At 42.6% G+C, this 15993-nt stretch overlaps 1 protein-coding gene across 1 annotated transcript in view; it reads right to left on the minus strand.

The window, feature by feature from the left end:
* The window catches only part of cbln4 (cerebellin 4 precursor), a 123626-nt gene extending 110643 nt beyond the window's left edge, over window positions 1–12983 (minus strand). Inside the window, exons 1-2 of the mRNA XM_033041579.1 lie at window positions 12158–12983; window positions 10652–10768 (exon numbers count right to left, since the gene is read on the minus strand). Coding sequence (XP_032897470.1) covers window positions 10652–10768; window positions 12158–12430 — 390 coding nt within the window. The 5' untranslated portion in view covers window positions 12431–12983. The remainder of the gene's footprint in view (window positions 1–10651; window positions 10769–12157) is intronic.
* Window positions 12984–15993: the final 3010 nt, after the last annotated feature.

Below are 15993 nucleotides of genomic sequence, written 5' to 3' on the forward strand. Positions count from 1 at the left end.
CATATACCATTATATACGTAAATACACACATGAATAAATAAACTGATAAAGTGCAAATAACAGATAATGGGCTATTAATGTTCAGAGTTTTGTCCGAGCCAAGTTTAATAGCCTGATGGCTGTGGGGAACTAGCTATTCCTGAACCTGGTTGTTGCAGTCTTCAGGCTCCTGTACCTTCTTCCTGAAGTTAGCAGGGAGATGAGTATGTGGCCAGGATGGCAGGATGGTGTGGGTCCTTGATGATACTGCCAGCCTTTTTGAGCCAGCGACTGCGATATATATATATATATAATTTAAAAGACATATACACATATATATATATATATACGTACTAGACTAAGTGGGACCCGTTGGGTCCCATGTTCACACGGGAGGGCTGGTTCCCCAATGCAGCTCTGTCACTCAGGCTTGGTGGGCTGGCAGCTCTGTCACTCAGGTCTGGTGGGCTGGCAGCTCAGTCACTCAGGTCTGGTGGGCTGGCAGCTCAGTCACTCAGGTCTGGTGGGCTGGCAGCTCAGTCACTCAGGCCTGGTGGGCTGGCAGCTCAGTCACTCAGGGTTGGTGGGCTGGCAGCTCAGAAACTGCCAGAAATTCTGCCCAAAACAGGTGAGAGACCGTGAGAGAGAGAAGGGGGAGAGGGTGGAGAATCAATTTTAGACATTTTTCATCTATTTATGCAGACCACATCAATGAAGGAGGAAAGTCCATCCTGGCCTGGACCTCACAGGGAGCCAACGAAAGGAGGGAGAAAAATACTGGGGTGAGGTTTAATACTTAGGCATAGAAACATAGAAAATAGGTGCAGGAGTAGGCCATTCGGCCCTTCGAGCCTGCACCGCCATTCAATATGATCATGGCTGATCATCCAACTCAGTATCCCATACCTGCCTTCTCTCCATACCCCCTGATCCCTTTAGCCACAAGTTCCACATCTAACTCCCTCTTAAATATAGCCAATGAACTGGCCTCAACTACCTTCTGTGGCAGAGAGTTCCAGAGATTCACCACTCTCTGTGTGAAAAACGTTTTTCTCATCTCGGTCCTAAAGGATTTCCCCTCTATCCTTAAGCTGTGACCCCTTGTCCTGGACTTCCCCAACATCGGGATCAATCTTCCTGCATCTATCCTGTCCAACCCCTTAAGAATTTTGTAAGTTTCTATATGATCCCCCCTCAATCTCCTAAATTCTAGCGAGTACAAGCCGAGTCTATCCAATCTTTCTTCATATGAAAGTCCTGACATCCCAGGAATCAGTCTGGTGAACCTTCTCTGCACTCCCTCTATGGCAATAATGTCCTTCCTCAGATTTGGAGACGAAAACTGTACGTAATACTCCAGGTGTGGTCTCACCAAGACCCTGTACAACTGCAGTAGAACCTCCCTATTCCTATACTCAAATCCTTTTGCTATGAATGCTAACATACCATTTGCTTTCTTCACTGCCTGCTGCACCTGCATGCCTACTTTCAATGACTGGTGTAACATGACACCCAGGTCTCGTTGCATCTCCCCTTTTCCTAATCGGCCACCATTTAGATAATAGTCTGCTTTCCTGTTTTTGCCACCTAAGTGGATAACCTCACATTTATCCACATTATACTGCATCTGCCATGCATTTGCCGACTCACCCAGCCTTCCAAGTCACCTTGCAGCCTCCTAGCATCCTCCTCACAGCTAACACTGCCCCCCAGCTTAGTGTCATCCACAAACTTGGAGATGTTGCATTCAATTCCCTCATCCAAATCATTAATATATATTGTAAATAGCTGGGGTCCCAGCACTGAGCCTTGCGGTACCCCAATAGTCACTGCCTGCCATTCTGAAAAGGACCCGTTTACTCCTACTCTTTGCTTCCTGTTTGCCAGCCAGTTCTCTATCCACATCAATACTGAACCACCAATACCATGTGCTTTAAGTTTGTATACTAATCTCTTATGTGGGACCTTGTCGAAAGCCTTCTAAAAGTCCAGATATAACACATCTACTGGTTCTCCCCTATCCACTCTACTAGTTACATCCTCGAAAAATTCTATAAGATTCGTCAGACATGATTTACCTTTCGTAAATCCATGCTGACTTTGTCCAATGATTTCACCACTTTTCAAATGTGCTGCTATCCCATCTTTAATAACTGACTAGCAGTTTCCCCACTACCGATGTTAGACTAGCTGGTCTGTAATTCCCCGTTTTCTCTCTCCCTCCCTTTTTAAAAAGTGGGGTTACATTAGCTACCCTCCAATCCTCAGGAACTACTCCAGAATCTAAAGAGTTTTGAAAAATTATCACTAATGCATCCACAATTTCTGGAGCTACTTCCTTAAGTAATCTGGGATGCAGCCTATCTAGCCCTGGGGATTTATCGGCCTTTAATCCATTCAATTTACCTAACACCACTTCCCGGCTAACCTGGATTTCACTCAGTTCCTTCATCTCCTTTGACCCGCGGTCCCCTGCTTTTTCCGGCAGATTATGTATGTCTTCCTTAGTGAAGACGGAACCAAAGTAGTTATTCAATTGGTCCGCCATGTCCTTGTTCCCCATGATCAATTCACCTGTTTCTGACTGCAAGGGACCTACATTTGTTTTAACTAATCTCTTTCACTTCACATATCTATAAAAACTTTTGCAGTCAGTTTTAATGTTCCCTGCCAGTTTTCTTTCATAATCTATTTTTCCTTTCCTAATTAAGCCTTTTGTCCTCCTCTGCTGGTCTCTGATTTTCTCCGTCCTCTGGTAGGCTGCTTTTTCTGGCTAATTTGTACGCTTCATCTTTTGCTAGATACTATCCCTGATTTCCCTTGTTATCCACGGATGCACTACCTTCCCTGATTTATTATTTTGCCAAACTGGGATGAACAATTTTTGTAGTTCATCCATGCAGTCTTTAAATGCCTTCCATTGCATATCCACCGTCAACCCTTTAAGAATTAATCGCCAGTCAATCTTGGCCAATTCACGTCTCATACCCTCAAAGTTACCTTTCTTTAAGTTCAGAACCATTGTTTCTGAATTAACAATGTCACTCCCCATCCTAATGAAGAACTCAACCATATTATGGTCACTCTTGCCCAAGGGGCCACGCACAACAAGACTGCTAACTAACCCTTCCTCATTACTCAATACCCAGTCTAGAATAGCCTGCTCTCTCGTTGGTTCCTCTACATGTTGGTTTAGAAAACGATCCCGCATACATTCCAAGAAATCCTCTTCCTCAGCACCCCTGCCAATTTGATTCACCCAATCTATATGTAGATTGAAGTCACCCATTATAACTGTTTTTACCTTTGTTGCACGCATTTCTAATTTCCTGTTTGATGCCATCCCCAACTTCACTACTACTGTTAGGTGGCCTGTACACAACATCCACTAGCGTTTTCTGCCCCTTAGTGTTTCGCAGTTCTACCCATATCGATTCCACATCCTCCAAGCTAATGTCCTTCCTTTCCATTGCGTTAATCTCCTCTCTAACCAGCAACACTACCCCACCTCCCTTTCCTTTCTGTCTATCCCTTCTGAATATTGAATATTCCTGGATGTTCAGCTCCCAGCCTTAGTCACCCTGGAGCCATGTCTCCGTGATCCCGACTATATCATAACCATTAATAGCTATCTGCACATTCAACTCATCCACCTTATTACGAATGCTCCTTGCATTGAGACACAAAGCCTTCAGGCTTGTTTTTATAACGCTCTTACCCTTTATACAATTATGTTGAAACGTGGCCCTTTTTGATTTTTGCCCTGGATTTGTCTGCCTGCCACTTTTACTTTTCACCTTGCTACCTACTGCTTTTAACCCCATTTTACACCCCTCTGTCTCTCTGCTCACATATTTAAGAACCCCGCCACCTCTTATTCTCTGTTTATTATTGTTTTCTTCTTTCCCCCCTACATGTTGGGTCTGAGTGGTTCCCTTCTCTGCCTCCTGCCTCACACACTGTCTACTAGCTTTCTCTATTTGACTCCCTCCCCCCAACCGTTCTAGTTTAAAGTCTCCGCAGTAGCCCTTGCAAATCCCCCCGCCAGGATATTGGTCCCCCTAGGGTTCAAGTGCAACCCATCCTTTTTGTACAGGTCGCACCTTCCACAAAAGAGGTCTCAATGATCCAGAAACTTGAATCCCTGCCTTCTGCACCAGTCCTTCAGCCACGCATTTATCCTCCACCTCGCTCCATTCCTACTCTCACTGTCGCGTGGTACAGGCAGTAATCCCGAGATTGTTACCTTTGCGGTCCTTCTTTTTAACTCTCCTCCTAACTCCCTAAATTCTCCTTTCAGGACCTCTTCTCTTTTTCTACCTATGTCATTGGTACCTATATGTACCATGACCTCGGGCTCATCTCCCTCCCATTTCAGGATATCTTGGACACATTCAGACACATCCCAGACCCTGACACCAGGGAGGCAAACTACCATCCAGGTCTCCCGACTGCATCCACAGAATCGCCTGTCTGACCCCCTAACTATAGAGTCCCCTATTACTAATGGCCTCGTCTTCTTTTCCTTACCCTTCTGAGCAACAGGACCGGTCTCTGTACCGGAGGCCCGGCCGCTGTTGCTACCGCCAGGTAGGCTGTCCCCCCCAACAGTACTCAAACAGGAATACTTATTGTCAAGGTGTACAGCCACCTGGGTACTTGCAGGGGGAATGCTTACTGATGGGCCAAAGGGACTCCTCCTGGCCTAATACAGGCCTGATGGGCTGAAGGGACTCTTTAAAAAAAATCTGAGTGAAATCTCAGTGAAAGGCACTTTTTCTGGACTTTTGGACCAAAATGCTCTTCCTGGGCTAATACGGCATTTTGGGCAAAAGCGACTGGTTTCTCGGCTAATAGGGGCCTTGTGGGCCGAATTGAGTGGTTTCAGGCAGGCCAAACAACTCATTTCATTTCATTTCCATTTCCATTTCAATTTCAAGCACAGGGCAGGCCAAACAACTCATTTCATTTTCATTTCATTTCCATTGCCATTTCAGTTTCAAGCACAGGTCAGGCCAAACAACTCATTCCATTTTCATTTCATTTCATTTCATTTCCATTGCCATTTCAGTTTCAAGCACAGGGCAGGCCAAACAAGTCATCTCATTTTCATTTCCATTTCATTTCCATTGCCATTTCACTTCATCGTGGTGATTGAAGGGCGAGAGGACCAATCAGGTGATCGCAAGAAAATCAATCAAAAAAATTCTTGGGGTTGCCGCAGCGGAGGAGGTCTTTGAGTAAGAAGGCCAAAAATCATAGAGATATACGGTAGCGTTTTTTTCTAAAATCGATATATAGCGCAGACAGGAAGTGGTCAAGATGAGACTTTTAGTTTTATATATATATACTGTACATAGACACATAACTGTGAGAGATCAAAATCAAATATCAGTCAGTACAAAGGCCAGTGGTGCACACAACCCATAAAATGATACTGCCACATACTGTATGTGCTTCAAATGATTCATATAATGTTTTATGCAACATCAAGAATACATCAAGACGGGTGTCAGAGGTTGTGGAGAGAGGGCGGGAGAATTGGGTTAGGAGGGAGAGATTGAGCAGCCATGTATGAATGGCGGAGTGGACTTGATGGGTCGAATGATCTAATTCTGCTCCAATCACTTATGATCTTATGATCATTGTTAACCAGATTGATATGTCAGGTAGCCAGTAGCAGAAACATCAAGGATGAGATGCAAGGAAGCAGGATGTCATGTGAGCAGATTTCCAGGGATGCACATCAGCTAAAGTTGGCTACCCAATCTTGCACTCTTCTTTATAAAATAGTGTACCACTTAATGCAAGGCGATCTCTGAGGAAAATTTCCCTGCAGTCAATTTACTATACAATAGTTCTTGGCCGTGGGCTTAGTTCAGCTGACTCCACAATAAGATGTAAAGGTCTCTAACTGCTGCAACCAATTGATTTTTGGCTCTGAAATCAATGTTTATATGACACTTTGTAGCTTACCTTTACTGAGAATGCGCTTCCAGTCTCCCCTACCTCTTGTTAATTCTGACTTTTGCCTAAAGCACCTCCAACCTCTAAAGTAATATCTGATGACATTTTGACCTTCCTCCAGATCAATAATTCATTCCAAACTATAATTTAACCTGGCAATTAATTTTATTATACCATATTTTTGAAACTTTACAAGCCTGCATTTCCTTGAATTCTTCAATGTCTGTTTCATAGGATTGATGTTTAATTTTGCAGCGAATAAATTTAATATTTCCATCAATCAATATTTATTGATTTCATAATAAATTGAAATAAAAAAGAAAAGGAAATACTTTCAATTATGGAGGATGGTTGAAAATAGAACATCCCAAAGTGCTTCATAATCCAGAGACTGGTTTTAAAATGTGCTCACCGTCAGGGAATAAGGGGTTATGTAGCCATTATGGACACAGCAGGAGCAATATTTACCTGCCACATCATGTAAAAGTATATGAAATCACTTCCAATTATTTCATTTCAGCGGATCCCAGAATAGCCACCGATATCATAATTGTGTTCCTAAGCCAATTCCATCATAAGACACCCCACAACAGAACTACCAGCCAGAAACTAGTTATGAGTATCACTGTTGTACTGAGATTGAACACCATACATGAACAATACTACAAAAAAATCGACACTATAATGTTGGAGTAACTCAGCAGATCAGGCAGCATCTCTGGAGGAAAGGAATAGGTGGTTTCGGGTCAAGACCCTTCTTCGGACTCTGAATATCACCTATTCCTTTTCTCCAGAGATGCTGCCTGAGCCGCTGAGTTATTGCACCATTTTGTGTCTATCTTCGGTGTAAACCAGCATCTGCAGTTCCTTCCTACACAATACTACAGGAAACCTGTTTAGAAATGAGAGGTGAGATTTGAAGTGCGTATCTGAGCAGCATTGAGCTGTCCATGGAAACACCGTGACATTTCAAATGAAGTAGGTTGACATAGCACTGGTGAAATGCTGGTGCTGGGATATACCAAAACATTGTTTTGGTGACAGGGAGAGGGAACGGTTTGTCACAAAACTAAGAGGAAAAGATAAAGAAGAGCAAAATGTGCAATAGAGTGCATAGTAAATAGAGTTGGCACTTAGGCAGGATGGATGTACATACCAACGCGAGATCAGAATGAATAATAATGGAACAATTGAGTTACTAGAATGCAATATTGGAGAGGAGAGCGTGGATATATGAGAGATTAGTGAGTTATCCTGCAACTACACAAACATAGAAGTGGCAATGCCTCTGACAGTCCTTCACTGGGGATGGTACCGATTATTCTTTGGGAAGTTTTTTTTGTTAGTAACTGTTAGAATTGAATACCTCAGAAAATACATGTTTTAAGGTAGAAAGGCATGCCGATAGATCAAGACAACATTCATATAACAAGAAGCAGAAAATGCTGTTGCTTCAGAGAAGGTAGTGTTGGTAATGATAGTACATTGGAAGGTTTTCCACTGTGACCAATGATAAATCTTCTGATATTAAAGCTGTAAACAGACTGGAACACGGTGGCTAATTTTGAGAATAACCATAAAAATGAAGGGTAGAATTGGCACAAAGTGAAAAGATCCAAATGAATAGTATTTTGTTAAGATTTCACAATATGTCAGTAAGGTAGAAACTTTTTGGCCATTATTCACAATTTCAAATCATTCCCAGTGAGTAGTTTTAAATTATCCCTCCTATTACCAGCTGAGGAGACTGGATTGACTTTCTATTTTACACCCTGATACACCACTGAAGTTGATTAAAAAAATAATCTGGACATAATTTAAAATGAATGGCCTGCCCAATTTTGTCAAAATTACTCCCTTCATTTCAATATTGCATATCAACACAATCATTTCCCACAAGCTTTGTGCATGGCTGAATGGACATTGCGAAGGAACTATCAATAGTGGCAGTGAAAATGAATCAGTTCATCATTGGATCTCAGTAGGTGAGTGAGGGGAAAGGGATATGGGATATAAAGTTAATCTCAAATTGGTGTATTAGCAAGAAGATTGTTAAAATTGGATGGAGTAAATGGAGGTATGTTCTTAAGAAGGCAATGGTTGATAAGCCTATGATTAGCCCACTCATCACTGTACCCCTCAGGTTTACCCTTGCCTCCCAATACTTCATTCTGCTAACCTGTCACTTCTGAATCTCCAACCTTATCCTGCAATGCTTGCCAAAAATTCAATGATCCGTTCTGCACACTTTGGAGTTTCCCTTCCGAACCCTTCCAATTGTTGCCTTCCTCTTACTCTTCAAGGCCCTTCTGCACACACTCATCTTGTTAGCATTCGTCCGCTACATGGCTTGGGATCCATTTTTCCTCACATTGATTGCCAGAGAGGATGACTAGTGAAATTTGGTATTAAACCAGCCTATCAGCCAGAGATCCAATATATCCTCTAGAGGGGACGGTCCTCTCTCCCTTCCTGTTCACCATCTACACCTCGGACTTCAGATACAACTCAGACTCCTACCACCTGCAGATGCTTTCGGATGACTCTGCGATTGTGGGCTGCATCAGTGAGGGGAGGGAAGCGGAATACAGAGGTGTTGTCAATTACTTTGTTGAGTGGAGTGGGCTGAATCACCTGCAGCTCAACACTGACAAGACTAAGGAGTTAGTGGTGGATTTTAGGAGTAGAGGAACACCCCTGTCTGCTGTCTCCATCAAGGGTGTGGATGTGCAGTTTACCAAGGAGTACAAGTACCTTTGAGTTTACCTGGACAGTAAACTGGACTGGTCCAGGAACACTGAGGCATAAGAAGGGACAGAGCCATCTGTACTTTCTGAGAAGGCTCCACTCTTTCAATATCTACAGTAAGATGTTCTATTAATCGGTGGTGGCCAGTGCCATCTTCTTCACTGTCGGTAGCGGGGCGAAGGCCGCGAATGCCAACAGAACTAATAAGCTCATCAGGAAGGCTCGTTTCGTCTTGATGGTGGAGTTGGACTCGCTGGAGGTGGTCTTGGAGGGGAGGGTGCTCTTCAAACTATGGAGCATCTTGGACTATACAGCTCATCCCCTCCTTGACACACTGGTCAACCTGAGGAGCACCTTCAGCAACAGATTGGTTCCACCAAAATGCAGCACAGGAGATCTTTTTTCCCTGTGGCTATCAAACTGTACAACTTCTCCCCCTTCTGTCATGGGGTAGACCGACTCCCCCCCCCCCCCCCCCCACCCCCCACCCCACCACCCCACCTCTCCCCCTCCCCAATGTTTGCAAATCCTGGACTTACCACATAACTTTATTTACATGTTTCATGTATCTTGCTGTGTTTTATGACTGTTGGCAGACCAATTTCCCTCCTGGGATAAATAAAGTTCTATCATATCGTATCGTATTGTATGGTAAATAAATGTTTAAAAATCATCTTATGAATCTCCAGTTGTTAAATATCACCAACTTTGCAAATATATAGAGACCAAAGTTAACAAAGAGGAAACAAACAGCTCAATTAGAAATAAAACATAGAGATGGCTTTGAGGAGGGATTGCTAGATTAACATAACATTATTTTCATTTTAGGATTTTACTTTGATTCCAACCCAGATCAATGAATCTCTCTCTGAAATGAATGTGGAAGTTCTGAATGAGAATAACTCAGCCAGTCTGTCTGCTAGAATGATACCATCATGAACAATTTGCAATTGGTTATGATCTACTTTTATACTGATACTTAGATAATTGCAAATAATAGGTACATCTACACAGTTTCTGTTAAAAATAATATTTCCAGCTACAGAAAGGAAACCAAGATTGAATATTTTATACTGACAATGGAAAGCATGTGCATTCATATTTTTCAATCTTCATAAGCAATATGTTTTACCAATGACTTTAACTACACCTATTAAAACAAGTATTAAAAAAATGATGGTTTAATAAATCATACCACTAACATCAATAGGAGGCATCATAAACATGAAAGAAGTTAATATGTTTTCAATGTCCATCACACAATGGCGGAATTGAAGCAGCATAAATATACACTGTTTAGTGATAAAATCAGTGCTAACTGATGAACCAAGTGATCCAATAAGAGTTGGCTGATGCTACAGAGTGCAATCCATTATATCAGAAGAAGCTGAAAGGTTCCTTATAAATTTTCTATAGTCAGAAAGTTTCTGGCTCTGCTTTCTCGCATTGTGATCCTAATCATAATTCTCCACACACTGCTCAATGAATCCTCTTTTATTTTATTTTATCTGCACATGGTTCCAATTTATCAACTGTAAATTCCTGTGGCAGTTAATTTTCGCAGGAAATTAAAAGCACCTATTGTGGCTTCGACCCCAATTTCATATTTGTAAAATGAGCATATTTCATACAGAATATAACAGTAAAATAATAACAGTTCACACTTTTTTTTAAATTCAAACGTTCGATAAAAATAATACATCACTGACATATCTTTCAGTGATCCTCTGACCTCTTTGGTAGATTTATAGCAACAAATACATTCGGAATTCGGAATTTCTTTAAGATATCACAAATCATTGTTGTATCCATCTGCGAAATACACCTGACAATTGCATAGGGATTCAAGTTTTTTTTTTTTGCATTTAGATAGGCAGGAAAGCAACTCGGGAGATAAGGGTTAAATAATCACATCACCGCGACTGGAATGTCAGTTGCTATAAATACACATACAGACCTGAATCGTCTGACTCTGGTATACTTTGATAACATGAAAGTTGAAACTGTAAATGCCTTTTCGTGGAGCTACAAAGACTGACTCCAGGGTAAAACAATTACCCACATTCACCAAGATCTGCAAGAGAGACAGGAGGAACTACATCAGTCCGCTTTGAAAGCTCGGGGATAAAATAAAATAGATACTGCTTTCAAAGACAGCGCACATCTTAAAACATGGAACATTATTGTACAGGCTGGAGATGTCTAAGAACCACCAGCTGTTGTGGAAATATCATAAAGTTTTGAGCCTACTATCTGGGCATGGACGCCTTATCCAAACAGCCCCCATCAAACCGTGGCAGATTCTTGATGTTTGACACGCTGATGCAGTTAAATAAAAATATAAACGCAAGTGCAGCAAATTGAGACCATTCAATCGTTTAACTAGTTTAGTGCTACTGGCCATTGCTAATTACAAAGTTTCATCACTGCTCTTCATAAACCAAGAGGATGCAAATTACACTCAAGGTCTCATTCTCTGCATAATAATAAACGCGTTGGGTCCAGAAATCACCCCACTTGTTATGATAATTAAAATCTTGTGATTTTGTTTCTGGTTGACTATCCCTTCTGAACAAATCGCTGCAGTGATTCGGGCTGGGAGACTTTAAAATGTGCGTGAAGTTCTCAACGCAGAGCCTGCCTGCCTGCCTGTCACTCCCGGGTGCGACGCGCTTGTATTTTACCAATGCACATCTATCCAGTTAAACCCACTCGGGGGGCTTGCTCCCATAACCTGAAACCAACACCACAAATCACTTCTCTCCAGTAACTTTATTCATCTATAAAAATACAGAGCCCTAGCGTCTGAGTCTTGGCAGGATTGCGGGACTGGGTTCAATGCTAGGATTCCTCACCTACCGGAACCAAATGAATATCAAAGTACAGATAATGTAATACTTCAATTAATTGTTTAATGCTTAAGTTTTTTTGTGTGTTTGGTATTGACTGCCAGCGGCTCGGAAACCTTTGCTATTAGTAACGATTTTTAATTGCACGCTGAACGTATCCTTATATATATACTGTATGTACCCCTTGCATAGTAAATTACTGCTTCGGCGTAATCTCCGTCGTTATACTCCATCCAGTGTGTTTAACGCCGGCTATAGATTGCTAACCGTCATTATCGCTCACTCTCTCCCTTCCCATTTACACCTGTTGCGTCTTTTGTCCGTTCCAACCCAATCTTATTCAACCCTGTTCTAATATGGGGACCGATTCCAGACTGGTGCCTTGAATCGGCCCTTTAGAGAGAATGGCACACTGGATACTTAACCCTTGATGCGATGTCATTATATCTCCACACTGTAATAAGTCAACTCTTAAACCACCCTCACTGTTTAAACCAGATGACGCTGAGACGCATCTGTCCATCTTTCCACACTAATCCGTCCAAAGAGCGCTGGCTTTGCAGACAATTCCCGTACTGTGCGAGTGTGGCTTATTTCCGAATCTCTCTGGTTACCTGGTCAAAGTAAATGATCCGAGTTTTGTTGCTCATCTCGGATGGTTCGTGGTTGGTGCTCCTGACGGCGGAGAACGCCACCTTGGAGTGAGCGGCGCGGACAGAGATCCCAAGCGGGGAGGAGGAAGACGCCTTGGAGTCACCGGTCGGGTTGGAGTCGCAGACCACCAGGCACTTGCCTTCCAACACGATGGGCTCGGTGTCGTTCTGAGCCAGCGCCGCCACGGCAGACAGCGCCAGAGCCCCCGCCGCTAGCAGCACCATGGACAGCATCCTCTCTCGCACAACCGCGCCGAGAAACCAAGTGCCCCAGTCCAAGCCCTGTATCAGCCCTTCTCGCCCAGCCGCTCTCCCGCAGCCCCCTTCCTCGCCTCCTCGCACGGGTTCTGCTGTACGAGCGGAAAGCAGCTCCACTTAATCTGTTCTACATCTGGATATCCCAATACGAATTAGCAGAACCCCCTGCAGAAATCCTTGCATTGCACCTTAAAGTCCTCTGTCCCCTGTAGATCTCTCTTCTCCAAGCAACACACAAAGAACTTCTTGATCTAGGTGTCCCGGTGCGAATTATTGACGGGAAAGACCATAGTCAAACTAGACATCATCTGTCGTTGTCACATCCATTAGTATATCCCACTGCCCTCACTTCGGGCGGGACACAGCGCCAGAGACCCAAGGTTAGCCGCTGGCTCCGGCTCCCGGTTGCCCAGCTCGCTGTCTGATCCAAGTGGTTGCAGTTTGTGGAGTCAGTGTAATCGGCAGTCCCTCCGGTTTTATGTCACACACCTCCTTTACTTCCAAACGTGTGGAGAGTAGCGCTAATGAGTGCTCTTCCAAATTCCGCCCGTACTGCGGGGATTCAATCCAGCAAGGTGTCAATATAAAGAAGTGCGAGATGCGAGCAGCTGTTCAAAGATGTCAGGCACGAACGAAGGTTATCTTAATATTACTGATAATCCCATTGTACTTTATTCGCAGAGGTGTGTTGAACGGTTGCTTCATTATTTTTCTCTTCCTACACTTCCCTTTCCATATAAACAGACGAATGAGTCGGCTTTTGCCACGACATAACTTGATTGGTGGAAAAGTCGAGCATTTTGATTAAACAAAGTGAACCGTGTGGAGTATACTGTGGGATTTCAATTCTGTGATTAAAATGTTCTGCTGCATAAGACTCGGTGTGTTTTCTTGAATTAATTTAATAGAAGACAAGTTTTAAACAATCGAAATATTTTGAGTCTTGACGAATATTAATCCGATCATAATATGAAATAGAAGCTCTGAAGAAGTTCGATATTACTTTTCCGTGCACTGCTCGTGTTTAATGCTCAACGCCGCCTCCTTGTGGCACCTGACATTATTGGATCACTCTCGTCAAAATGTCCAAATAAAATGTAACGTTCGCTCTTCCAAACGTGAGGAACAACAATATCAATATCCACGTTTAAGAAACATGATAGGAACTTATTGTACAGATAGAGGTAAAAATTAGTGCACATTGTACTTAAATACCAAGTCCAAGAACAAATGTAATAAAACAGAATATACTGTGAATACTCAGCAGGACAGACCCTGTTGGTGTAGAGAAAAATATCGTGTCAAGTCAATGGTCATTCATCATTCTTGGAAACGTTCAGTTTTGCTAAATTATTCTTGTTCAGATGAACAAGGGTGGCATGGTAGCGTAACTAGTAGAACTGCTGTCTCACAGGGCCAGAGCCCCGGGTTTGATACTGATCTTGGGTGCTGTCTGTGTGGAGTTTGCACATTCTTCCTGTGATAGCATGAGTTTCCTCCAGGTGCCTCCCACATCCCAAAAAAACATGTATTTGATTGGCCTCTGTAAAGCGACCCTGGTTGCGAAAATGGGTTAACACAGAACTAGTGTGAAGGGGTGATTGGTGGTTGGCGTGAACTCGTGGGCTGAAAGGCCTTTTTCCCATGCTGAATCTTTCAATCTTTCTATGAAGGATAATTGACAAATTTTATTTCTGTTTCTTGCTCTGAAAAATGTTGTCTATCTTGCTATTTCCAGCATTTTCTGTTCTATTGTTGATTTTCAGCTGCTGCCGTTATTTATTCTCTTCTCAAGCTACATAATTGACTTGTGTAATGTAACTGCCACTAAATGCTGCAGACAGTGTGAGGCTTGCCCACTTGGTTAAATCACACATTTAAAATCAGTGATGCCTGTGTATATGCAGCTGAGTTTCTTCCCCGATATTGTAACATGAGAACACATGTACAAAATTAGGCTATTTATGGCTCATCTATCACTCAGCACCATTTACCATTACTTTTCCTCAATTGGAACTGTTATATTCCTTAACACAAACTTGTCAATCTAATTTTTTAAAACATTCATCCAATATCTATAATTAATTGAGGAATTTTCAAATTTAGGATATGGGCCAAAAGCAGACGGGGCCCATATGGGGCATCTTGGTCGGCATACACAGGTTGGGCTAAGGGGCCTGTTTCCATGCTGTATGACTGTATGACTCTCTATGACTCTATTGGGAAAGGCAAGCGAGCGGCCTTGATAAATATCTTTGCATCTTCTCTACCACAGGTGAAGTCCCAGCAGGCTGAAGAGTAGCAAATGTTGATTTTTGTTTAAGAAAGGGAATAGAGATAATCCAAAGATAGACACAAAAAGCTGGAGCAATTCAGCAGGACAGGCAGCATCTCTAGAGAGAAGGAATGGGTGACGTTTCGGGTCGAGACCCTTCTTCAGACCAAGATATTATAGGCTGGTGAGCTGCATGTAAGTTGTAGAGAAGTTATTGGAGAGGATTCTATGGGATAGGATTTACTCGCATTTGGAAGGGAATTAGCTAATTAGGGACAGTCAGCATGGTTTGTCCATGACAGGTCATGTCTTATGAACTTGATTAAGACTGTTCATGAAGTGATGAAGGTGACCGAGGATAGGGCAGTGGATGCTGCCTAAATTGATTTTAGCAAGACATTGGATTAAGTCCCTCATGATCGGTTGATCCAGAAGATTAAGATGCCTGGGATCCATTGTGATTTGGTCAATTGGATTCAAACTGAGTTGCTCATAGAAGATAGAGGATTGTGGTGGAAGAGTGTTATTTTGGCTGGAGGTCTGTGACCAGTGGAATTTCACAGTGATCTATATTGTTTCTAAATGACTTGGATGTAAATAGATGTGTTGGTTAGTAAAATTGATGGAGTTGCAGACAATATGGAAGGTTATCAAGGAACATAATGGGATATAGATGAACTACAGAAATGGGGACGGGGGGAGGGACGGCAGATAGAGTTTAATCCGAGCAAAGTGAGGTGTTGCACTTTACCAGATCGAATGTAAGAGGGCAGGTATATAGTTACTTTTAAGATGATGCCAAAGCGGTTTACCAGAATGCAGAATCGAGGGTATCAGCAATAATAAGCAAAACAAAGACACATAGTGGAGTAGCTCAGCAGGTCAGGCAAAATCACTGGAGAACATGGCTTGGTAATGTTTCAGATCGGGACCCTTCTTCAGTCTGAACTCCAGAGATGCTGCCTGAAAAACTGAGTTACTCAGCACTCGTGTCTTTATTTTCGTAAACCAGCATCCAAATGTCCTTGTTTCTAGCTATAAGGAGAGGTTGGACAAACTTGGATGGTGTTGTCTAATGTTTTAGAGGACGAGGGGAAACCTGATAGAAATATATAAAATCATGAGAGGCGGAGATAGGGTAGACCACCAGAACAGTTTTCCCAGGGTGGAAATTTCAAATACTAGAGGGCAAGCTTTAAGTTGATAGAGGCACAGTTTTAGGGAAATGTGCAAGGTAAGGTTTTACACAGAGATTGATGGATGC

Source organism: Amblyraja radiata, chromosome 23 (genome assembly GCF_010909765.2).
Source record: "Amblyraja radiata isolate CabotCenter1 chromosome 23, sAmbRad1.1.pri, whole genome shotgun sequence".
Taxonomy (NCBI): Eukaryota; Metazoa; Chordata; class Chondrichthyes; order Rajiformes; family Rajidae; genus Amblyraja; species Amblyraja radiata.